The sequence below is a fragment of the Taudactylus pleione genome, unplaced genomic scaffold (genome assembly GCF_031769625.1).
Source record: "Taudactylus pleione unplaced genomic scaffold, aTauple2 ptg000225l, whole genome shotgun sequence".
NCBI lineage: Eukaryota > Metazoa > Chordata > Amphibia > Anura > Myobatrachidae > Taudactylus > Taudactylus pleione.
This window is the reverse complement of record NW_028284627.1, coordinates 4,941,552-4,965,956: the sequence shown is the minus strand read 5'-3', so window position 1 is coordinate 4,965,956 and position 24,405 is coordinate 4,941,552. Positions and strand designations below refer to the sequence as shown.

General features: G+C 43.9%; 1 protein-coding gene across 1 annotated transcript in view; it reads right to left on the bottom strand.

Moving 5' to 3' along the window:
- CRACR2A (calcium release activated channel regulator 2A) overlaps positions 1-24,405 on the bottom strand; it is a 362,324-nt gene that overhangs the window by 24,663 nt on the left and 313,256 nt on the right. The window contains exons 10-13 of the mRNA XM_088478989.1: positions 23,560-23,605; positions 22,628-22,719; positions 18,121-18,454; positions 16,285-16,417 (exon numbers count right to left, since the gene is read on the bottom strand). Coding sequence (XP_088335115.1) covers positions 16,285-16,417; positions 18,121-18,454; positions 22,628-22,719; positions 23,560-23,605 — 605 coding nt within the window. The remainder of the gene's footprint in view (positions 1-16,284; positions 16,418-18,120; positions 18,455-22,627; positions 22,720-23,559; positions 23,606-24,405) is intronic.

Genomic DNA, 24,405 nt, shown 5'->3' with positions numbered 1-24,405 from the left:
CGGTGCAGTGTGGTCAGCGGTTGGTCATACACACATAGATAATGGCGGAACTAGAGATTGGTGGCCCAAGTGCAACTATATGCATTACCCACCACCACCATTTTGAGTGAGCCACTACAGAAACTTCAGGTGATTTTTTTGGGGGGGGGGGACATTTGAGTTTTAATATAAGAACACAAGTGAAGTTTAAAATATACACATATGCCATCAGAGCCACACATGCCTCTTTATATGCCATCAGACTCCTCCTCCGCAGAACACCAGCTTGTCACACATCTCCCCATGCACAGCAACTACTGACAGTTTTGCCCATAGTTCACATTATGCCACAAAGTAGTAGCCCTTATTCTCAGCATGACACGCAGTAGTGACCCTTATTCAGATTATTCCTCACAGAAGTGCACCTTATTCACAGTATGCCACACAGTAGTGCCCCTTATTCACAGTATACCACACAGTAGTGTCCCTTATTCACAGTATGCCACACAATAGTGCCCCTTATTCACAGTATGCCACACAGTACTGCCCCTTATTCACATAATGCCACACAGTAGTGCCCCTTATTCACAGTATGCCACACAGTACTGCCCCTTATTCACAGTATGCCACACAGTACTGCCCCTTATTCACATAATGTCACACAGTAGTTCCCCTTATTCACAGTATGCCACACAGTAGTGCCCCTTATTCAGATTATTCCACACAGAAGTGCCCCTTATTCACAGTATACCACACAGTAGTGCACCTTATTCACAGTATGCCACACAGTAGTGCCCCTTATTCACAGTATGCCACACAGTAGTGCCCCTTATTCACAGTATGCCACACAGTACTGCTCCTTATTCACAGTATGCCACACAGTACTGCCCCTTATTCACATAATGTCACACAGTAGTGCCCCTTATTCACAGTATGCCACACAGTAGTGCCCCTTATTCACAGTATGCCACACAGTAGTGCCCCTTATTCACAGTATGCCACACAGTAGTGCCCCTTATTCACAGTATGCCACACAGTAGTGCCCCTTATTCACAGTATGCCACACAGTACTGCCCCTTATTCACAGTATGCCACACAGTACTGCCCCTTTTTCACATAATGCCACACAGTAGTGCTCCTTATTCTCAGCATGACACACAGTAGTGCCCCTTATTCAGATTATTCCACACAGAAGTGCACCTTATTCACAGTATGCCACACAGTAGTGTCCTTTATTCTCAGAATGACACGCAGTAGTGCCCCTTATTCAGATTATTCCACACAGAAGTGTACCTTATTCACAGTATGCCACACAGTAGTGCACCTTGTTCACATAATGCCATACAGTATGGTACAAATTCATATTATGCCACTCAGTAGAGCCCAAATTCATATTATGCCACATGTGGGAAGATGAGTGATTTAAGTACATAGGATGGGACATATGTGGGATAAATAGTAGTAATAGTACATGGGATGGGACATACAGTATGTGGGATAATGAGGGATATAAATACAATTAATACATAGAATGAGACATGTGAGGGATGATGAGCTGGGCTGCTATAAGGGAGGACTGCCGGGCCCATAGTCCCAGGCCCGGAGAGAGCGGGGGCCCGGGTGGCAACGGTGCAGATATGCACTGGCAGCCAGGGAAAAACAGCCCCGATGGCGGCACTTCAAATATGGCACCAGCGGCCACTCCTGATTGGCTGTCGGTTCACGAGCTGTTATTGGCTTGTGGCCAACACTGTTTCTAGCTCGCTGCTGGTGCCTGTCTGCCATCTGGGACCCCGCTCTCTCCATGCCAGCTTAAGGTAGCCTGGTAAGTACATAAGTCCTAGTGCAGCTAGCCTTTCACTGCAACCCCCCCCTTCTCTGCATCCCAGCCCCCACCAAGTACAGCCAGCCTTTCCTGCCCTGTGCCTCTCCCCTACTCCAGCCTTCCCTGCCCTGTGCATCCCCCTACCCCCACCTTCCCTGCCCTGTGCCCCCCCTTTAAGGTTCAGCCTTCCCTGTCCAGTGCCCCCCCATGCCTATTTTATCAGTACTGGGCCCCACAATTTCTGGTGGATGCTCTGTTGATGAGCACATTCCAGGGAGGGAGGTGGATGGAGCAGGATAGGTAATGTAATAATACATCGATTAGGCCAGTGGCACCACAAGTCCCAGCGTGCCCAGCTCTTCATTGCTAACTTTGGAGCAGCCCCACCCCTAGATCCCCGTTGCCATTACCTCTCCATGATCTGCACCCGGCCTTCGTCTCCCCTTTACACTTCCCGGCACTCGCATATTGAGTTTCGGGCCGAATAGCGTCACACTGATTGTATGTTGCAGGCACATTAGCATCACCTGTGCAGAGGTTCCTCAGCTAGAACAGCTTTGCAATAGATATAAATAGACTGAGAACAAAATGGTGGCATCACATCTGTTCATATTAGTGATTTCTTATTAGTAATTCTTCAGAATAGCAGAAAGTCCCTGAGATGTGGCAAGACAACAGACTGAAGCTTCACCTCTGACACACAGTATTTGGCAGACATAATGCAGGGATATAAAGTTAATTTGTGATGGCGTTTTACTGCAGAAGGAAACTGAGCTATATGAATAAGATATGCATGGCGAAACCCTTGTTGGCAGCATAACCTGTAATATCACGTATCATGGTCTGCGCTTACTGGATTGATAAAGCCTTAGGGAGTGATTTGACTTTACGTTTGAAGGACCGCAGCAAGAACACCTGAATGGGTAATGCAGCATGAATGGGAAAGTGCTTATGCACTGATGTATGTTTCCTGGGAGAGTTACAAAAAATGTGCAAGAGGTTGGCTTCCTCTAGTTACAATCTCCTGATATCTATTAGAAAAGTTGCTGAAACAGGGCCTGATTTATATTGCATCTGATCTCATTAATAGTAATGTGCTAGTTACACAAATACCTAATTAGTACTAATAATTTAGCCCTCTGTTTAGAAAAAAATATTCTGTACCATCTACAACACGTGATGCTACTGGGCGCTGCTTACATCACTAAGGGCCTGATTCAGAAACGGACTCAGACGCGGAGGCAGCTGTGTCTTTATGCTAATGGCACGTCCAATATTTAAGCAACTGAGGAGCCCTCCTGCAGAGTTTTAAGCCAGTGCATTTCTATCAATGTATGTATTTAGAAGCACCATTGAAGCACCAGATTTTCCGTTTCAGCATGGCCTCCTGTGTGACGCGCCCGCAACAAGCCCGCATCAGCTTTGCCACCTCCGTTTCCTCCAAGGACCACCTACTATAATTCTCAGATCATTCTCACCAATTCTGTGCTGCTTCTCTGTATGCAATCAGGGCATATGCGTGGTGCATGCACAAACTTAAAACATCAGACAACTACGTGCGACATCTGCACTGCGTCCACCTCTGAAACAGGATCTAAAGGTCAAATTCAATTGTCCTCGAAGTTAGGATTAACCTCGATGCTGTGCCTGGGGCTACTTAATTGCAGCCCGCAATAAGCCTGCAGGCTGAACTTAGCGTGGAATTCTGTGCACCTTCTCCTAAGGCTCAAACAGAGATCCACCTTAAGTAGGGCTTCTGCCCTTATCGTGGCTGCCGCGAACACATTAAGCAGTAGCTCCGGTATTTATTCCAGAATCTATGTGTTAACACGCATTAGCCGCAGGCTTACTGCATGACGAAAAGGGCCTTTCTGTGATAAGGATTAATATAACAGCTGACTAAACGTGCACTTGGGACAGAGATACTATTGAAGCTGAAGATAACTGTGCTACTGACTGTGGGCCTGATTCAGAGCCGCTCGTAAGCAGCCACTCGTTAGCTCCGAGCGATGTTCGCACATCTGCACATGCATATGGGTTTTAGTACGCATGCGCGAACTAGTCAGTGCGGTCGAAAATCGTGTGCTCGCAAAATAGCGAATGCCTGCTAATTTGAGTGACAGGATGAGGCGTTTGTGGGTGGTAACAGGGGAAGGTGCTTGTAAACGGGGAGTGGAGATCCGAATGCAGGCGTGCCAAAAGGTCAAAACGGGCGTTTTAAGGGTGTGCATAATTAACAAAGCAGCATCATCGACCACGTCAGTTGGGTGTCTTTTAGCCAGAACTGCTCGCATGATTGCTGTAGGAAAATGCAACCACAAGAATAGCGAGCAGTTCATTCGCCTTTCGATGTACTCGATTAATCTAATAAATAGCGGAGATGACGTAGGATGCGAGCGGCCAGGGGGCGTTTTTTACAAAAAAACGTCCGCATGTTTTGTTCGCTCGTTCAGACATAGAGGCGTCAACAGACCGCAAAGAGCGAACGGTCAATTTAAATAGCCAGCCCCTTTTTCTGGACGAGCGAGCGCAAATAGCGTCCGGCTCTGAATCAGGCACTCTATTCATTGTGCTTTATAAATTGGAAAGTTAAAGCTGTTGTTCTCTGGAATAAAAAAAAACAGTATTAGATGCTGTTTCTTTAACCTTTGCCCACTGTGGATTACAAGTACATGCATGAAATAGGACAATGGCCCTGATTCAGAGCCGGACGCTCTGACCAGAGCGCTCGCTCTGAATCAGGGCCCACCTCCATAATTATGGAGCGTCCTCCTGGATGCTCGTATAGCTGTGGGTCACCACCCACAGCCTATACGAGCGTGCAGGTTGATGGCCGCGATGGTCTTGACCATCGCGACCATCGCCACTGCGAGCCGGAGCCTGCGGTTGAGTTTCTCAACCGCAAGGCCCGGAGTGATTTTGGCTCTATCAGAGCCAAAATCACTCCCACTGACATCACTAGTGATGTCAGTGGGCCGGCTTCTGACGGTAGGCGTTCCCTTGGGAACGCCCCCGTCTGGGAGGCATGCCCCCGGCACGCCCACCAAAGGGGGCGTGCTGTCAATCAACATCGACAGCACGCCCCCTTTGATCAGACACAACGAGCGAAGGAAAGTCCTTCGCTCGTCGCGTCTTGCGCATGCGCACGACGGAGCTCCCTCCGTCGTGCGCATGCGCAGTGCACACCATCGACCCACTTCCGAGTGGACAGCCGCTTGCGAGTGGGTCTGAATGAGGCCCAATGATCCTAGCAAGAGACTACTCCAACGAAAGAACTCTGTGATCACTTTAAAGCAAATGACTGATCAGTCTGAGGTTTTGCTAGTCGGCTGAGTAATCTGTTTAGCTGTTTCTTCATATATTTGTTATTGAGAAGGTTATTGCATGTTTAGAGTATAGTGTATTGAAGTTATTGAGAAACCATATTTCCCATAGTTAAGGCGGTGCTGCAACAGTTAGAATAAAAAAAAAATATTTACCTATTAGAGGGAATTATTACCTATTTCTTACTATATTGCTAACTACTGTCATATATTTGTCATATTCATTTGTGCCTCATTGACTGTCATTTGTATGGTGATTATTATTTTCTCCATATTGACCTCCTTGGACCCATGCCCTCTTACATGCCCCTTAAAAAATCTACATGATTATTCTAATTATCAAGGCTGTCACTGTCATGTTACTGTGTGTATGGGGCTTGCCTCTCTGCTACAGCCTGATGTGGATAAGCTTGTGTACTTGTTGCCAGAGAAGAAGGAAGATCCTCTGGAACTGCCTTCTCAAATGTAAGGTACCATCTAAACCTAACTTATCTGTGCCCACACCAACACCTGGGATACCACAATTACAGTGAGTATATGTACAGTATAGCCCATCATACGCAATGTATATTATGCTGCATAATATATTTCACTCCTATTGTTTATCATACAGAAATCAGCAAAATTAATGCCCTTTATCAGAACCATATAGCATGATGCACTGTACACTATAGAGTATACCCTATTGTTCATATACTGTATAATACACCCCATTGCCTGCCCTACCAAATATACCATTTGGTTACCATATGGTTTGCCCATTTTCCCACCATACACTGGTGTGCTCTGTTTACATAACGTCTAAACTGACCTCCTACAGTTGCTCACCCAACTTCCGCTTCCACCCACATCCATCCTTCTTTCAATAAGACCAAGCTTTTCAGATAAAATGGTGCACTCTCCTCATTGATGGTGATGTACAGTCCTGCCTCTAGTTGCAACCAAGAATTTTTTGTCTATGAGAACAGAGGACAAGAGCATGAGAACATGGGAAGGATAAAGCTCTTTTTGCCTCAGCAGCCAGAACTAGTGTGCCCAATAAATCATCAAAATAGACTCTGAACAGCTTTACAGTTCTACTCAGACTCCAGACTTTAATCTTAAAGAGAGAATATCTGGGTGTTACTGGACATTTTAGCAAGCTGTAGTAGATAATGTGTAACTGCCCCAACATGTTGGCGATGTCATGAACAAGTAGCCAACGAGACATTTTGTAATGTGTCTTGATTTAGCATAGGTTGGTAAAGCATACTTGACGCCTGCCAATCTCATGGAGATGGAGACTAGATGGTAATTGGGTAAAAACTAGGGGTGTGCACCGGCCACTTTTCGTGTTTTGGTTTTGGATCTGGATCTTTCTTCGTGTTTTGGACCTGGATTGGTTTTGCCAAAACCACCCTTCCGTGTTTTGGGTTCTGGGTTTTGTGTTTTGGATCTGTATTTTTTTTTTAAAAAGCATAAAAACAGCTAAAATCACAGAATTTGTGGGGTTTTCTGCTCCTATGCTATTATTAACCTCAATAACCTTAATTTCCACTCATTTCCAGTCTATTCTGAACACCTCACACCTCACAATAATGTTTTTATGTCCAAAAGGCTATGCTAAGCGACACGAGTGGGCGGCACAAACACGTGGCCCATCTAGGAGTGGCACTGCAGTGGCAGACAGGATGGCAGTTTGAAAAACTAGGCCCCAAACAGTACATAATGCAAAGAAAAAAAAGAGGTGCAAGATGAAATTGTCCTTGGGCCCTCCCACCCACCCTTATGTTGTATAAACAGGATATGCACACTTTAATAAACCAATCATTTCAGCGCCAGGGTCTGCCACACGACTGTGGCTGAAATGATTGGTTCGTTTGGGCCCCCACAAAACAAGCTGGTAATTAATCTGTCCCTGCACAAACTGGCTCTACGGAGGCAAGATGTCGTCCTCATCCTCCTCATCCACCGATTCCTCACCCTCTTCAGTGTTGTGTACATCTTCATCTTCACAGACTATTAACTCGTCCCCGCTGGAATCCACCACCACAGGTCCCTCTGTACGTTCTGGAGGCTGGTCTCCATGGAAGAGTTTTTATGTACATCATCTTCTCCACATTTTCTGGAAGCAACCTCCTACGCCTTTTGCTGACAAGGTTCCCGGCTGCACTAAACACTCTTTCGGAGCACACACTGGAGGGGGGGGCAACTCAGGTAAAATAGAGCCAGTTTGTACAGGGGCCTCCAAATTGCCTCTTTTTCCTGCCAGTACATGTACGGACTGTCTGACATGCCTACTTGGATACTGTCACCGATGTAATCCTTTAACAGACAGACGCACGCTTGTCGCTGCTGCTTTCAGGATGCAGGTGCGGCTACAGCCCACACAATTCACAAAGACAGAAAAAAAAATAAGAATTTTTTATTTTTTGTGGAGCGCACTTTGAGGGTTACACCACCCTTTAACAGACAGACGCACGATTGTCGCTGCTGCTTTGAGGATGCAGGTGCGGCTACTGCGCATACATTTCACACACAAACACAGAAAAAAAGATTATTTTATTTTGGTTGGAGCGTACTTTGGGGGTTACACCACCCTTTAACAGACAGACGCACGCTTGTCGCTGCTGCTTTGAGGATGCAGGTGCAGCTACAGCCCACACAATTCACAAAGACAGAAAAAAAAGAAGAATTTTTTTATTGTTTGTGGAGCACACTTTGAGGGTTACACCACCCTTTAACAGACAGATGCACGCTTGTCGCTGCGGCTTTGAGGATGCAGGTGGAATCTAGACGGGATTTGGAACCGGGGACACACTACCTCCATCAATTGTCTAAATCCCACTGCACTAATGGCGGATACCGGACGCACGTCTAACACCAACATAGCAGTCAAGGCCTCAGTTATACGTTTTGCTTCAGGATGACTGCTGTCGTACTTCATCCTCCGCGCTAAGGACTGTTGGAGGGTCAATTGTTTAGTAAAAGTAGTGGTGTTCCTACTTCCTCTCTGGGATGATGAACAACTCCCAGCAGCAGCAACAGCACTAGGAGGAAGTGGTTCTTGATCTTTCCCTATTTTATTTTTATCAGAGAAAGTTTGGTCCTCCATTTATGTTATATTGATATATACGTGCGGCTAAGGCGCACACAAACATAGAAATTAATTTTTTATTTTTGTTGGACACTAGTGCACTTTGTAGGTTACACCACCCTTTAAAAAAATGAGCCAGCCGGCCCTTTACTTATGGGACACAGGCGCACGCTTGGCGCTGCTCCTTTGTTGATGCACGTGCAGCCACAGTGCACACAAATCACAAACACAGAAAATATTTTTTTAGTTTGCTTGGAGTGCCCTTTGGGAGTTACAGCACCCTTTAATGGACAGGCCAGCCGGCCCTTTACTTATGGGACACAGGTGCACGCTTGGCGCTGCTCCTTTGTTGATGCACGTGCAGCCACAGTGCACACAATTCACAAACACAGAAAATATTTTTTTATTTTGTTTGGAGTGCCCTTTGGGGGTTACAGCACCCTTTAACGGACAAGCCAGCCGGCCCTTGACTTATGGGACACAGGCGCACGCTTGGCGCTGCTCCTTTGTTGATGCACGTGCAGCCACAGTGCACACAATTCACAAACACAGAAAATATTTTTTTATTTTGTTTGGAGTGCCCTTTGGGAGTTACAGCACCCTTTAATGGACAACCCAGCCGGCCCTTTACTTATGGGACACAGGTGCATGCTTGGCGCTGCTCCTTTGTTGATGCACGTGCAGCCACAGTGCACACAATTCACAAACACAGAAAATATTTTTTTATTTTGTTTGGAGTGCCCTTTGGGGGTTACAGCACCCTTTAACGGACAAGCCAGCCGGCCCTTGACTTATGGGACACAGGCGCACGCTTGGCGCTGCTCCTTTGTTGATGCACGTGCAGCCACAGTGCACACAATTCACAAACACAGAAAATATTTTTTTATTTTGTTTGGAGTGCCCTTTGGGGGTTACAGCACCCTTTAAAGGACAAGCCAGCCGGCCCTTTACTTATGGGACACAGGCGCACGCTTGGCGCTGCTCCTGTGTTGATGCACGTGCAGCCACAGTGCACACAATTCACAAACACAGAAAATATTTTTTTATTTTGTTTGGAGTGCACTTTGGGGGTTACAGCACCCTTTAATTATCACACAGGCGCACGCTTGGCACTACTTTGTTGATGCACGTGCTGCTACTGCGCACACAATTCACAAACACAAAAAAATATATATATTTTTTTTTTTTGGAGTGCACTTTGGGGGTTACAGCACCCTTTAACACAGTCCAGCCAGCCCCTATGGACTTTGGAGGAGTGGACACAGCCCCTATGGACAACAGCAGCACAGCACAACACAGCCAGCCCCTATGGACTTTGGAGGAGTGGACACAGCCCCTATGGACAACAGCAGCACAGCACAACACAGCCAGCCCCTATGGACTTTGGAGGAGTGGACACAGCCCCTATGGACAACAGCAGCACAGCACAACACTACACTGCACTACATACACAGCCCTGCCAGCCCTAACTCCCACCCTCCCTCTTCACTGTCCACAGCCGAGTGAGAAAATGGTGCCGACGCGGGTACCTTATATAGAATCCAAAACCCGAGAGACCCGGAAGGCGCGATGATGACGTTTTGCCTCGATTTCAGATCCGAGTCAGGCGGGAAAAGTCGAGCCTGACTCGGATCGGGGGGGTTCGGATTTCAGAAATCCGAACCCGCTCACCCCTAGTAAAAACCATAAAAATATCATTCCTGTTGGTTAAGCATGTTTTCTGATCACCCAGCAGACTATGATCTTCATACACCACCAGGATGATAGAAGTTCTTTGGCCATCCACTTAACTGAGAAGGCCCACAAAGCCCCCTAAGCCCCAGCTCTAATTTATATAATATCTTATCTTGCTAGACAATATTCTATTTTACATGTCGATACAAATCAAGCTTTATTTATGCATTACACCCATCAAGAACCACCACAATTTGAACACTTCTTGCCATCTACAGGAACCAAATTTAGCAGTTAAAATAACATTTTTAATGTACCAGTCCGTGATTACATGTAACACAAGCACAACTGAAAAAATGGTCCAGGAATATTACTATTACAGAATAGCACTGCAGTCTGCAGTTTTCCTAGCTGTGTATATAACTCGTGCTGTAACTCAGCAATGTCCTGTGTCTTATGGTACTTCTTTTAAGAAAACACTATCTGAACCTAAAGTATCTTATAACACAGAACAATAACTTGCAAATAACAGAATGTCAAACATGCTAAATAATGTAAAAAAATATATAAATTCCGTCCGGCACTCCCCTCCAAATTAGGAACAGCTTGCTCCCAGTGCCCTCCTTTGGGGTACGAATCCCCCACAATATATGAATACAATGCTGGCGGCACTCAGGAGACTTTTATCAATAAATAAACTTCTGTGCTTTATTCAACGTTTCGGGGCATGATAGCCCCTTCCTCAGGATACACAACATGGTATCCTGAGGACAGTTTGTAAACTGAAACGTTGATATTTCACCATGGTTCTGGTTGTTACTGTGGAGTCTGAGTGCCGCACGTTTGGGGTTTCTGTGAGTAACATTATTGTGGAGGCTCTGGCACAAGTTACCTACTTAACTGTGAGTGCTGGATAAAAAGAATTGTATATATATATATATATATATATTTATACACATACACATACACACATTGTTTAATATAGTAGCAGTGACATACATTTTTAGTTCCAGGAAACAGTTTAGGGAGAGTCTACATTGTTTGTAAATCCTCTAAACCTTTAATTAAAGTGATATATTTAAAGTTGCATATACTGTATCCTGAAAATCTCTTGTGGAAGCCGATACACATATTTAATTTCCAGTGCAGGGGCAAAACTATGGGAGACAATGGAGGCGCCTGCCGCCGGGCTCCAGCTCTGAAGGGACACCTCCTCCATTGTCCACAATATATTCACCCCACTTAGAGCTGTAACTATATACCCGGAGTGTACTGTCATGGCCGCCCAATACATGGCACCCCTTCCCGGCACCTGAGAAGCCACCATACACTAGTGCAGAGCTCAATGTCAGACCATCAGCTGCTGCCTTCGTCTATCTATAGCCTGTCTGCATGCGAATTGCTACATTACAGTGTCAGCAGCTGTGACGGGAGGCACCAAATTGTAACTCCTCTCAGAGTGACTGGGATAAACTTATGCCACTGTTCCAGTGGTTTAGGAAGTAGTTTGTGTCTCTCTCTGCCGGCAGCATTGTTATCATAATAAAACTGTCCACCGTGGGTGTCTTTTTATATTGTTTCATGGCATGTTTTCATTTAAATTATTCTGATAAAATGCAAAAAAAGGAAGTGTTTTTGATAAATGACAAGAAAAAGCCCTGAGGTAGAGCACAAACATGGGGATTACAGGCAGCTGACTGCAAGTTTTCTGATGGGAATTATTGTCCTGACTCAGAGGTGGACGCAAGTAAAACATCGGGCGCAAGTGCCCTATGTTTTACTTATGTGCATGCATCCAGTTAGCAAACGCATGTGTCCTGATGGTTACCACCAGGGCAGAACTGCGTGGAGATCCATGCAGTTACTATAGGCATTCCTAGGGGGGCAATAGGGCGGGTGGCTCGAGTCGGCCGGCGGGCGTGTCGGTGTCAGGGACTGCAGCGGAAGACACAGCTACAATGACATCAGCAGCCAAATACCGTCAGACATTGCATTAGGAGAGCGCACCCACTAATAGCTAATAACAATTCAAGCCATGCAGCTGTTCTACGCACACCAGAAAACGTGCACATTAATAACGAAAATACAGGGAGGGAGAGCAAAGACACACCCCTCAAATCTAACTGATTATGGTCACTATAACAAACTGCAATTAAAGCCGCAGCAAGCATTCTTAATGGGGCGTTACTCAACCACACCTAGGGGTTTAATTATGCTCAGCCAGATACCAGGCACAATTATATTTGAAAATCAAATTTGCCCACTTATCATAACTCACATCCGGGAGATGCCGAGCAGAGGTATGATAAGCAGGCGGGTGTCAAATGATGACGCAATTAGCATCATCATGTAGAACACATCATTCGATTGCGCTAATTTCATAATCACGTCCCTGCACACTCAGAGCCTCAGTGGTTTGCAAATTGGGTTAAAAATATATGCAACCACAAATAACATATTCCCGTCCATATGCTGATTTGAAACACAAATGCAGGTAGGCACCAGTAGCATTTGCAACTGGCTTACGCTAAGCACAGGTCACATGCACTTACAGCATGCCCAACGTGGACCCAATTCTTTAAAACACTTCTGTTATGTGCAAAAAAATGCATTTGCTATTGGCAGCAACTAAACTTCAAAAAACCTCCCTATTGTATGTGCAACTGAAAAAACTCCACGTATCATGTACGCGGCAAAAAAAAAAACATGATTTATGTCCAATCAGCATTGTGGAGCACTCAAAAATAGCCAACTGGAAGCTGTTCGCTAGCGTTGGCTGTTGTTATCCAAACAATAATGTGGCTGTCTCAGACATTTTATGCATCTGTGTTTTATAGGGATCGGAATGAAATACGGCCGGACCTATGCTCGGCGGTTCAAATCCCGGCGCCGCAAGCCCGGCACCAGTGAAGATCCCGACTGCGCTAAAGGTAAGTACTAACTAACCTAACCCTCCTTTAGGGGTGCCTAACTCTAACCTCCCTCCCTAGTGCCTAACCCTAGCCCCCCTCTAAGTGCCTAAACCTAACCCTCCCTTCCCCACTGCCGATACCTAAGTCTCCCGGGGGGGTGCCTAACCCTAACCTCCCCCCCGGGTGCCTAACCCTAAGACCCCCTTCCCCTGGCCTACCCCTAACCCTCCCGGGGGTTGCCTAACCCTAAGTCCTCCCGGGAGCCCTAAAATCCAACCCCCCCCCCCCCCGTGGCTGTCAAAAGGGCGCCAAAATGGACAGAGGGTGCCATCCAGGGTTCTGGAAATTATGGGCGCTACTCGGTACAGCCGCCTGTTAGTTTTATCTCTGTTTGTTTGCTCTATATCCTAAATAAGTTATGGATCTGAGATCCGTTTCTACATTTCATCTCCCTCAAGCTATCCAGATTGCCTCCTATCCGGCCCTCCCTCCTCTGTGATCATCTTCTGTCATCTCCCCTTTCCTGCCAGATTGATTACATTCATTTCTCTCCTCTTTACTTCCCTCCCCTCTCTACCATGGAATTGGCTCTTTGCCCCTCCCCTCTCCTTTCTTATTGGCTTCTGTCACCACCCCTCTCCTCTCCTTTTTTTATTGGCTTCTGTCACCACCCCTCCCCTCTCCTTTCTTATTGGCTTCTGTCACCACCCCTCCCCTCTCCTTTCTTATTGGCTTCTGTCACCACCCCTCTCCTTTTCTTATTGGCTTCTGTTACCTCCCCTCTTTCACTCTAGCACATATATTTTGTAAATTTAAGTTAAATGATCAGAATATATAATACAATCTCCTCTATTGACTACTAAAAATGATTAAAAGGAGATAACAGCCAGATCCTAGGAGCTATACATAAATAAAGCAATGCCAAAGGAGCTACCCCTTAGTGTCAGACAGTGCCTCACCGAAGCATTCCATTCCCCCAATGGTACCTCAATGCCAAGTGTCATACTGCCACTGTTTGCTGTTTTTCTCTTCACTTCAGTATTCCCCTGCAGGATGAGCAAAACCCACTGGCACAGTTCAGTACAGGAAGGGGGGCGGGACTGGGCAGTATGACATGCACTTTCTCCGGGCGCTGTGGTTCCACGCTACTCCTCTGGGTATATCATCATTAACAGTTATAAGGTGCCACAAAATTCTACAGTGGTGCAACAAATCATTCAAAAAAAATAATTCATACACAGAAATAGGATCAGGGCATTTGATGGTGATGGAGAAAGAGCAGACATGAGACAGAGGGTAGGAAGGGCCCTGCGTGTAAGAGCTTACAATCTACAGGCTTTCTCACACTGAAAAATGCCTTTCCCATAATCTTCGATGCACTATGTAGGCAAAATTGATTGGACACTGACAGCAAAGAGATCAATGAGATGTTATTGACGTCAGTACTATGTAGGTCCACCACGTGCAGTGATTACTGCAGACACACATCTTGGCAACTGTCCATAAGTTCCTGGACAGCAGCAGGCGGTATGTTTTACCATTCTGCCTTAAGTATAGTGACCAACTGTGACACTGAAGAAGGCCGAGTCGGCCTAGAAGACACCCGTCGATCCAATTCGTCCCAGAGGTTATCAATGGGGTTGAGATCTGGACTCTGAGCTGGCCAGTCTGTCCGGGTTACCGAATTATCTTTATACCAGTCCAGCATTACCCTGGAAACATGACAGGTGGCATTGTCGTCCTGATAAAAACTGATAAATAGTGTGTGATAACACTTGCGCACCAAGGTCTTATGTGGTGAGCTCTAAATCGCAGAGGTTTGTCCCCCTCTGTAAATAAATTATAGCAAAAATAGACCTAATAAAAACATTTGTTGTTTCCGTAGAACTGCCACAATGTAGGAAGCACACAGTTATGCAGAAAATCTCTATACTTCTCGTTTTATATTTATGTAAAATATATTTACATAGTCAGGTGCATAAATATTGGGACATTGACAGAACTTTCTTATTTTGGCCTCTATTCACCACCACAATGGCTTTGAAATGAAACAAACAAGATGTGCTTTAACTGCAGACTTTCAGATTTAATTTGAGGGTAATTACATCCAAATCAGGTGAACGGTGTAGGAATTACAATGGTTTCTATATGTTCCTTCCACGGAAAGCAACTGTGGTGGATGACAGAAGAATTATTTCCTGGTGATGAAAAACCCCTTCACAACAGTTGGCCAAATCAAGAACACTCTCCAGGAGGTAGGTGTATATGTGTCAAAGTCAACAATCAAGAGAAAACTTCACAAGAGTGAATATAGCGGGTTCACCACAAGATGTAAACCATTGGTGAGCCACAAAAACAGGAAGACCAGATTAGTTTGCCAAACAACATCTTAAAAAGCCATTACAGTTCTGGAACAACATCCTATGGACAGATGAGACAAAGATCAACTTGTACCAGAGTGATGGGAAGAGAAGAGTACGGAGAAGGAAAGGAACTGCTCATGATCCAAAACATACCACCTCATCAGTGAAGCATGGTGGTGGTAGTGTCATGGCATGGGCATTTATGGCTGCCAATGGAACTGGTTCCCTTGTATTTATTGATGTGACTGCTGACAAAAGCAGCAGAATGAATTCTCAAGTGTTTTGGGCAATATTATATGCTCATATTCAGTCAAATGCTTCAGAACTCATTGGACGACGCTTCACAGTGCAGATGGACAATGACCCGAAGCATACTGCAAAAGCTACCAAAGACTTTTTTAAGGCTAAAAAGTGGAATGTTATGCAATGGCCAAGTCAATCCCCTGACCTGAATCCGACTGAGCATGCATTTCACTTGATGAAGACAAAACTGAAGGGAAAATGCCCCAAGAACAAGCAGGAACTGAAGACATTTGCAGTAGAGGCCTGGCAGAGCATCACCAGGGATGAAACCCAGCGCCTGGTGATGTCTATGCGTTCCAGACTTCAGGCTGTAATTGCCTGCAAAGGATTTGCAACAAAGTATTAAAAAGTGAAAGTTAGATTTAGGATTGTTTAGTTTGTCCCATTACTTTTGGCCCCTTAAAAAGTGGGAGGCACATATAGAAACCGTTGTAATTCCTACACCGTTCACCTGATTTGGATGTAATTACCCTCAAATTAAATCTGAAAGTCTACAGTTAAAGCACATCTTGTTTGTTTCATTTCAAAGCCATTGTGGTGGTGAATAGAGGCCAAAATATGAAAATTCTGTCAATGTCCCAATATTTATGCACCTGACTGTATATATGTGTAGGAGCACACCATTTCGCTTGTGTGGGGTTGTCCAATCACTTTTCTCTACATAGTGTACAAGGGCACAAACCTGTGGAGATGGACAACCTTACATTGGCAATGTAAATAATTGGTGTTCAACAAAAATTTCACTCAACCATAACTGTGAATCTGTTAAAAACTCACATTTGCACTCAAAGCACCGGACAAGATAACTGAACATATTACAGGCACCTACCCACTGTAGCTGAAGTTCCAGGGTGAAAACTGTCTTCGCAAAACCTTCTCAGGAATGACGTCTTTCCCACACTGGAATTGCCAACCATGACGATTTTAAATAATCGATCTGGTGGATAGTACACTCGTTCTTCCTTAAATAAAGGAATTAACGTTAGCCTGAATATACATAGTAGGTGGCAGTAGGTAAATATCCATCAGATACTCATAAATGGGGCTAGGAGTTTTTCAAGATGGAGATATACAGGTAGCTTTAAAAATGTTGGTCCACAACGTAAATTACCCCTTGTAATGTTGTGGTCCTGTTTTTTGCATATTTACCCCTTTATACAGGGAAGTGGCTTAGATGGTCAAGATGGCACCATTTTTGGAAAGGTGAAAACTTTGCATGTTCTTATTGCAGGAGGTTGGAAGATTATATTATCTCTCTTCATGAATGCAGGTATGGTGCACTCATGTACGGTGTCTCATTGTGAACAACATACAAAAATAAGTTCTCGTTTTCAGGCTAAGCTACTTAAAGGGTAACCCAACTGATAAATTATGCACAGTATTTAAATTATTCTCATTATCTGGTACGTTCTAATGGTTAAACATTTATGCAGCTTTAGCTCTATAAATTAAAATGTACTGATATTTCTTTTTCTAGAGACAACAATGAAATATATGATAACAAAATAACATATTTAAGAACATTTTTGAGAAAAAGTTACATTATAAAGGGATCATATTTTTATATTTTTTACTAATAATAGTTACACAATGGAGTTGTGCCATTTCCTTTTAACATCAGTGTGTGGTGGTGGTGGTGTTGGGGTGGGGGTAGGGGATAAATTAGTAATAAAGATGATGGTCTGGATTTTCTTTTTTTTTTTCACCAAATTAGTGCAAGGTCAGATTTATCTTACTGGCTGTCCAAAACATGTGAGAGCCGGGTAGCCAATAATTTGCCATTTTTGAGATCCGAACATAACGAAGTAAAACCGAAACACTCATCTCTAGTTAGTCATTATAATAAATAGTAATTATAATCCAGGGAGACTTTTCAGTGTGACTAAGGCCCTCATTCAGAGCCGTACGCTCTGAGCAGAGCGCACGCTCTGAATGAGGGCTGGCCTCCATGAAAATGGAGCGTCCTCCTGGACGCTCGTATAGCTGTGGGTCACCACCCACAGGCTATACGAGCGTGCAGTTTGATGGCCGCAATGGTATTGACCATTCAACCGCAAGCTCCAGAGTGATTTTGGCTCTATCAGAGCCAAAATCACTCCCACTGACATCACTAGTGATGTCAGTGGGCCGGCTTCTGACGGGAGGCGTTCCCGTGGGAACGCCCCTGTCAGGGAGGCACGCCCCCGGCACGCCTACCAAAGGGGGGTGCTGTCAATCAACATCGACAGCACGCCCCCTTTGATCAGACACAATGAGCGAAGGAAAGTCCTTCGCTCGTCGCGTCTGGCGCATGCGCACGACGGAGCTCCCTCCGTCGTGCGCATGCTCAGTCCAGAACATCGACCCACTTGCGAGCGGACAGCCGCTCGCGAGTGGGTCTGAATCAGGCCCTAAGTTCTGACTTAATATGATTTTGATATGCAGGACAAGAAATTAAGACTAGCAAGAGCTAAAATTACAGATGTTATCATTTACTTCATCGTAATATGCAAATTAAGATTTGTGTTCAGTTCAGCTTTTCCAGAATCTTTTTGTAAAGGTTTCCTCGAATCAATAGTAGGTCATGTCCAAAAACAGTAATTCCAAGCACATGAAACTAAAAAACAACTTTATATTTAAATATACTGCATATATGTAAATCATACACCCATCCATGTATACTTGCATTTGGCAAGGTCTCCTTCCCAACGGGCTGCCCTCTTGGAGAAGTTGGTACTTCTTCCATAGGAGTTTGTTCTACTATATGGGTGTTCCCGGCAGATACATTCTCTTCTTTCTCATCTACCTCCTGCCAGTCATTTAATGGCCTCTCCAGTTGGTTTTCTAAATATTGGGGCAGATGATCTTCTTCAATGGATATTACTCTCCGCAATGGGTGTGCTTTACTTGGCCTGCTTTCCGTGTCACTGTCGGGCTCTGTTATAGATGTAAAGGCCCCATTTAACCCAACAGAATTTCGTTTAGGTGGAAATACGTCTCCTTCTTCTTCTGATGACTGACTGGAAGATGGATACAAGCACTTACAACCAGCAACCCAGGGCAATGATTAATATTATAGCCATGTTACTTTATAACAGTTACATAAATGAAAAATTATTTGAAATTGTTTACAGGAAAAGCAATATGCTCTGACCTTATTTGAATATAAGCAGCAATAAAGTGTAGGGTGATAAATATCTACAGAAACAGAGTTCCATTAAAATGCACCTGTTACACGGATAAAACCATTTTGTCAGCTGAGCCAATATTCTGGAATCGGCAGCCTATTTATTTAGTAAGTATCTGTGACATTACTGTGCATCTGTGGATGCCGCCATATTGTGAGCTGAACTAATATTCCTGAGACACTAGAAACTTGAGACTAATTCTGGGCTTGTGTTCATCGACCACTATGTACCAGTGATATGTCTGTGAACGACGTTGTTCACAGACATATTGCATTGGCTGTGCTGCACAGCCGATGGCCAATATATCTGTAGATATATTGGGACATTGTGCTGTGTGTACAAGTGGTCAGCCGCCTGCCCGTGCACTTGCCACAGAGGCCACGGGGAGGGGGGTTCGTCCCCCTAGCCAGAGGGACCCTCAGCCAGAAGACAGATGGTGGTTGTTCATTGTGTATGAACAACCATCATCTGCAGATATTTGTGCAGATCACTCGATCTGTAGATATATCTGTAAGGTGTGTACCCAGCTTAAGAAACCAATGACATACCTGATGAATATTGCTCCAGGCCACAAAATGGCTGCCTCCACAGTACATTAGTAGTAGCTGTACAGTAAGATTTGAACTTGTTCATGCAGTAAAGGGTAAAAATAAAAAAAAAAACATTTCAAAAATATTATTGAGTTACAATCAGTGGCAGCTCCAGAGGTGGGGCTGCAGCGCAGTCAAAAATTCAAATAGGGGAGCCACACTCAACGGCCAGCGAGTCCTGGCCGACGATGTTTGGCAGCTTTTGTAAGGGCAGTTGGTGTGGGTCCCCTATTAGAATTTTGAACTGCCTGGTATTCCTACCTCTGGAGCCTCCACAGGTTAGAATGGTTAATTTTTCAGCATAGCATGGCAAAATATACCATTTGCAGGTTTTTGTTTCAACTTCACTCTTGCAAAATAAAACATGAAAATTGCATTCTGGGACTGATACTTGCCATGTAACATCCATTAGCATACCATCTATTTTGCAGCTATTCTGTGCCTGCTCCTGGGTGTAGAGTACAGCTTGAGGTCTCTGTTTTGCAGTTTGGCCATCAAATTCAATTAATTGTGACGAGGAATAATAATTAAGAACCTCTCAGAGGATGTACTTCCAATTAACGATTAATTAGCTGATGTGAGGATGCCCTAAAAAATTAAACAGTCCACCCAGCACGTGAAACTAATTAGACTCTCCTGTAGAACGTCCTAAAATTAGATGTTCTCCTAACAGAAAAGAGGTTTTTATTAATTGTGTGATTTACAAAGAGCATTAGTGAACTACAGTCAAACATGGTTACTTATACAGCTGAAATTTTAAATAATGTTACTCTTCAGATTTAACATAAATAAATACACATTTTCAATAATACTTTGAAGTAAAGAGATGCTTAATGTGCACTTGGAATAAAGATGAGCTCTAACAACGCATTACCATTAACAAAGACATGCAAGTGTGGTGACCTTTGAGAACCCACACAGGGGATTGTCGTAACACTCTTCAGACAGAATAAATTAATACAGTATATCTGAGATGAACAGATTTGCTCTCATGAATGACTCTACTAGAGGAGGACAAATTCAGTTTGTGGAAGATAAAAGGAACAATCTCATATTTAAGAGTATCTATCATAAGATTAAATTACATTTAAGTGTTTGAGTGATGCACCTGATATATGTCTCAGCCTGCAAGCAAAGATGTAAAAACAGGACTGGGCAGAAGAGGCAGCTACCCTGAGCTTGTTGGTGCACATGTATTACTCAATACCTGTCAACAGGAAACCTGTGACCTCTTTCTGATGGTTTTAAAGCACAAAGGACAATCTTCGGTGAGATGAATTTCCTGGTTAGATTTATTTATGTCCATCATAGCTCAGAGGAAATCATTTAAATGTCTTATCCTGGATATCATCTACAGTCCTCTTTCCAGATAAGACTGCAAACTAGTGTATTTAGTTGTCCGGAGAAGTGTAAAGATCTGAAGATAGTTCTGCTTGTGCAAGTGTAATACGGACACCCCTTTCATTATATAAAACTTTATTTTTTACTCTCTACAAATGCCACTTGGTTTATCCTCCTTTGTAGCTTAAATTAATTATGAGAGTGTGGGGACATGGGGATTGTCAGCACTTTTGTGCTTTAAGTTTCTGAAATCTAGCACTGGAAACTCAAATGCTCTGGCAGGAATGAAAGTGCGCCTTGGAAAATCAAGGAGCACAGCAAATACCAAAGTATCTTATGCTGTGCCTCAGCCATTTTCTATATGGGATCTGGAGGAGAGAGTAGCCCAGGCTGGGCTGCCCAGCAATATGAATTCACCCACTATGCTGGCCCCACTTGGATTTTATTTCACTTATGCACAGTGAATCATCATTTGGCCCCAGTGAGGTATGTAAGCAGAGAAGGGGCTTTCAGGGGAACAGAAACACATTGCTGGGCCCCCACCCCGGACTGGACAGCCTAACACTATGTGTCCTCACTATCGTATCCACAAATAGCCCCATTTGGTGCATCAGGAAAACAAAAATGCGTCTAAGCCACCCCATTCGTTCAGTATTTTTAGTCGTTCAGATTTTGAAGTACAAAACAATGCAGGACAAGCACAGGGTTTATAAACATTGGTGCAACCACGATTGTAACACTCAAATAAACAGCAGTATGGCAGCAACCAAAGGGTAAGTGCCATTGTAGGAAGTATAAGATTGTAATTAAGGGAAGGGCAATCACATGAGGGAAGAGGGCCCTGATCATGAACTCTGAAGGGGAGGGGCAGATAGACAGGGTTGACACAAATGGGGTAAACAGTGAGGGAGGAGCAAGGAGCAGTGGGTTATGATGAGAGCTGGATAGTGTTGATGCAGAAGTGAGTTTTGAGAGACTTTTTGAAGTTATCAGAGATGTGGAGAGTCTGATAATGAGAGGGAGAAAATTACAGAGGTACTGTAGGGAGCACTACAGGCAAAATCTTGAAGGTGGGAGTGGAAGGCAGTAATCAGTTTGCAGGAGAGGCAACGTGCATTTGTGGAGCAAAGTGGGCGGCCGGGAGTGTGAATGAAGATAAGGACAGAGATGTACATGGGAGAAGATTGCGTGACGGCTTTGTAAGTGAGTGTGAGAAACTTGAACTGGGTTCTGAAGGGGAAGGGGAGACAGTGTAGGGCTTGCAGGTGAGGGGAGACAGATGTACTTGATAAATGCTAGCTAGAAGCTGAGTGGTTGCTATGGTCAACTTCTTGTCCACCCCCTCACTCTTTAGAAGGCTTGATACATAGATAGGGATCTTCATATTACGTATCCAAGGTGCATTGTCCAACTCAGCATTGGATACTCAGCGGAACATCGGCCGGCTCAGGTGGCCCATGGGGTCACGCAGCCGGCTGCCGCAGATGAGAGGATGAGGCCAGGAAATCTCCATCAACTGACAGAGATCTTGGCTTCTTCCCTCCCCCGCCAATGGCGGCGACACGCCTCTGTTTTGGGAAACGGAGGGCATCGCCGCACCCTCCCCACCCACAAACGGCAGCAGACTGTCACTAACAGTCTGCTGCCAGTCTCTGTGCGGGATTGCAGACCCGTTCACCACATGCGCAGAATGGGTCATGCGCTTGTGCAGATCCCAATCATCGCGTGCACTGCTGAATAAGGCCCAGTGTCCACAGCAGCAGGTAATTACCATAGATGCAACATTCAGGCAATTTTGTTTGATCTGCTAATCAACCACTAATTGCTAATTATTCTCTCCTGTATTCACACAGTGCTGATCAAAACAGCTCTTTTGCACACTATCATTAAAAGATAAATAAATATATATATAAAATTTCACATTTCAAACCGTCTGTAAAAATATGAGATAAAATACTGGAAAGCCACTAAATTAAGGTTCCCTACAATATTGCCATTATAGTCAAATGGACCTACAGCGACAGCCATGCTTGTGGCATAGGAACCCACGTAAGTAGCAAATACCTATATTTACCTTTTCACTGAAGGACTCCTATCAAAATATGTTCCCATTATGGATCCTGATCTTTGATTCCGCAGGGATTTATCCTGTTTTACTTTAGATTTCTATGAAAAAGATACAGTTTTATATGTAGTATATACAGTAGAGATAGATAATGAGATAGACAATTACAACTTAGTGATGATATAAGTACAAGTTATTATCTACTGTATGTATTTAGTTTATAGAGAACAAGAAATAGATAAAATGCAACTACTGTAATTGAAATGATATACAACAAATAAGTAAAAGTGCAATACTATTTATATTACTATTACATGGTTAAGGGGTCTATTTACTAAGCAGTGTTAGGAGAAGTGAAGAGTGAAAAGTGATAAGGTGCCAGCCAATCAGCTCCTAACTGCCATCTCACAGGCTGTGTTTGAAAAATGACAGTTGGGAGCTGATTGGCTGGCACCTTATCACTTTTCACTTAAAATTGCAAGTTTTAGGGATGACTGTATACATGGGCATGCAACTATTAGTCACCACGGGCACCACTAAGGTCTGAACTTATTAGCAAATTAAGGGGGAGATGTATCAAGACATCTAAAATGAAAAAGTGGAGAAGTTGCCCAGAGCAACCAATTACATTGTAGCTATCATTTATCTAGTACATTCTAAAAAATGACAGTTATAAACTAATTGGATGCTCTGGGCAACTTCTCCAATTTTTTTCTCTTTAGAATATTTGATACATGTCCCCTGAGCATTACACATGCTGTAATCTATAGCAACCAATCACATATTAGCTTTCATTAGCCTGACTATACTAAACTAGTAAAAGCTCACAGCTGATTGGTTGCTATGGTTACAGCTCATCGACAGCCTTTCCACCAATGTACTGTATGAAACAACGCCTACTGTGTTTGAGCACTGGAAACCTCCGTTATTCCATACTGTACCTGCAAACAGCTGTCACGCTCGTCTCGCAAATGCTTATTCATTTCCCTGTAAAGAAAATAAATTGCGAAGTTACTGAAATAAGGTGCTTCCAGTTTATTCTGTATTTAAATATTTTTTTGTTACAGTATTTGAATTGAAAATATGGAATAGCTAATTAGGACTCGAGCAAGAACAACATTTGACAACAAGATATTTATCAAATCCATAAGATAAGTCTCAGGAAATTTCTTGCAGTTGCAAATCACTTCTACGGATGTTCCATAGATTTTCATTATCATTTCCAAATAGGAACATCGGGTCAGCTCATAATGGGCATGTTTCAGAGCAGCACGCAATCCGCGCGCAGTAACAACATTAATATGACTGAGCAATCATTTGAAATTGCGCATGCGCAAACATTTTGGATAGAATCAGATGGGCGAGATACACCAATCCTTGGAGAGTGATAAAGTGGACAGTGATAAAGTACCAACCAATCAGCTCCTAACTGTAATTTTTCAAACATACAGTATATGGGCCGTATTCAATTAGACGCGAAAAGCCGAAATCGGCAAATAAAGTTTCACCTATTGCCGCTTTTCGCTTATCTCCAAATTAAATTCCAGGACATTTTCACCTAAGCGGAGACTCAATGCACTGGAATAGGCGGAAACCTTTCTCCAATTAATGGCAGGCAGAAAAAAGTGCAAAAAATCTATTCTGGGGTGCAAATGTGGGGAATTGATTTAGAACCCTTTGGAGACCCCCAAAGAACAAATCTGCAAAAAAAATAAAAAATTAACTCAGAACATCGCAAAAAAGACATGTCATGTTTGGGGCAAAAATAAAAAAAGTGGGGGGGACAA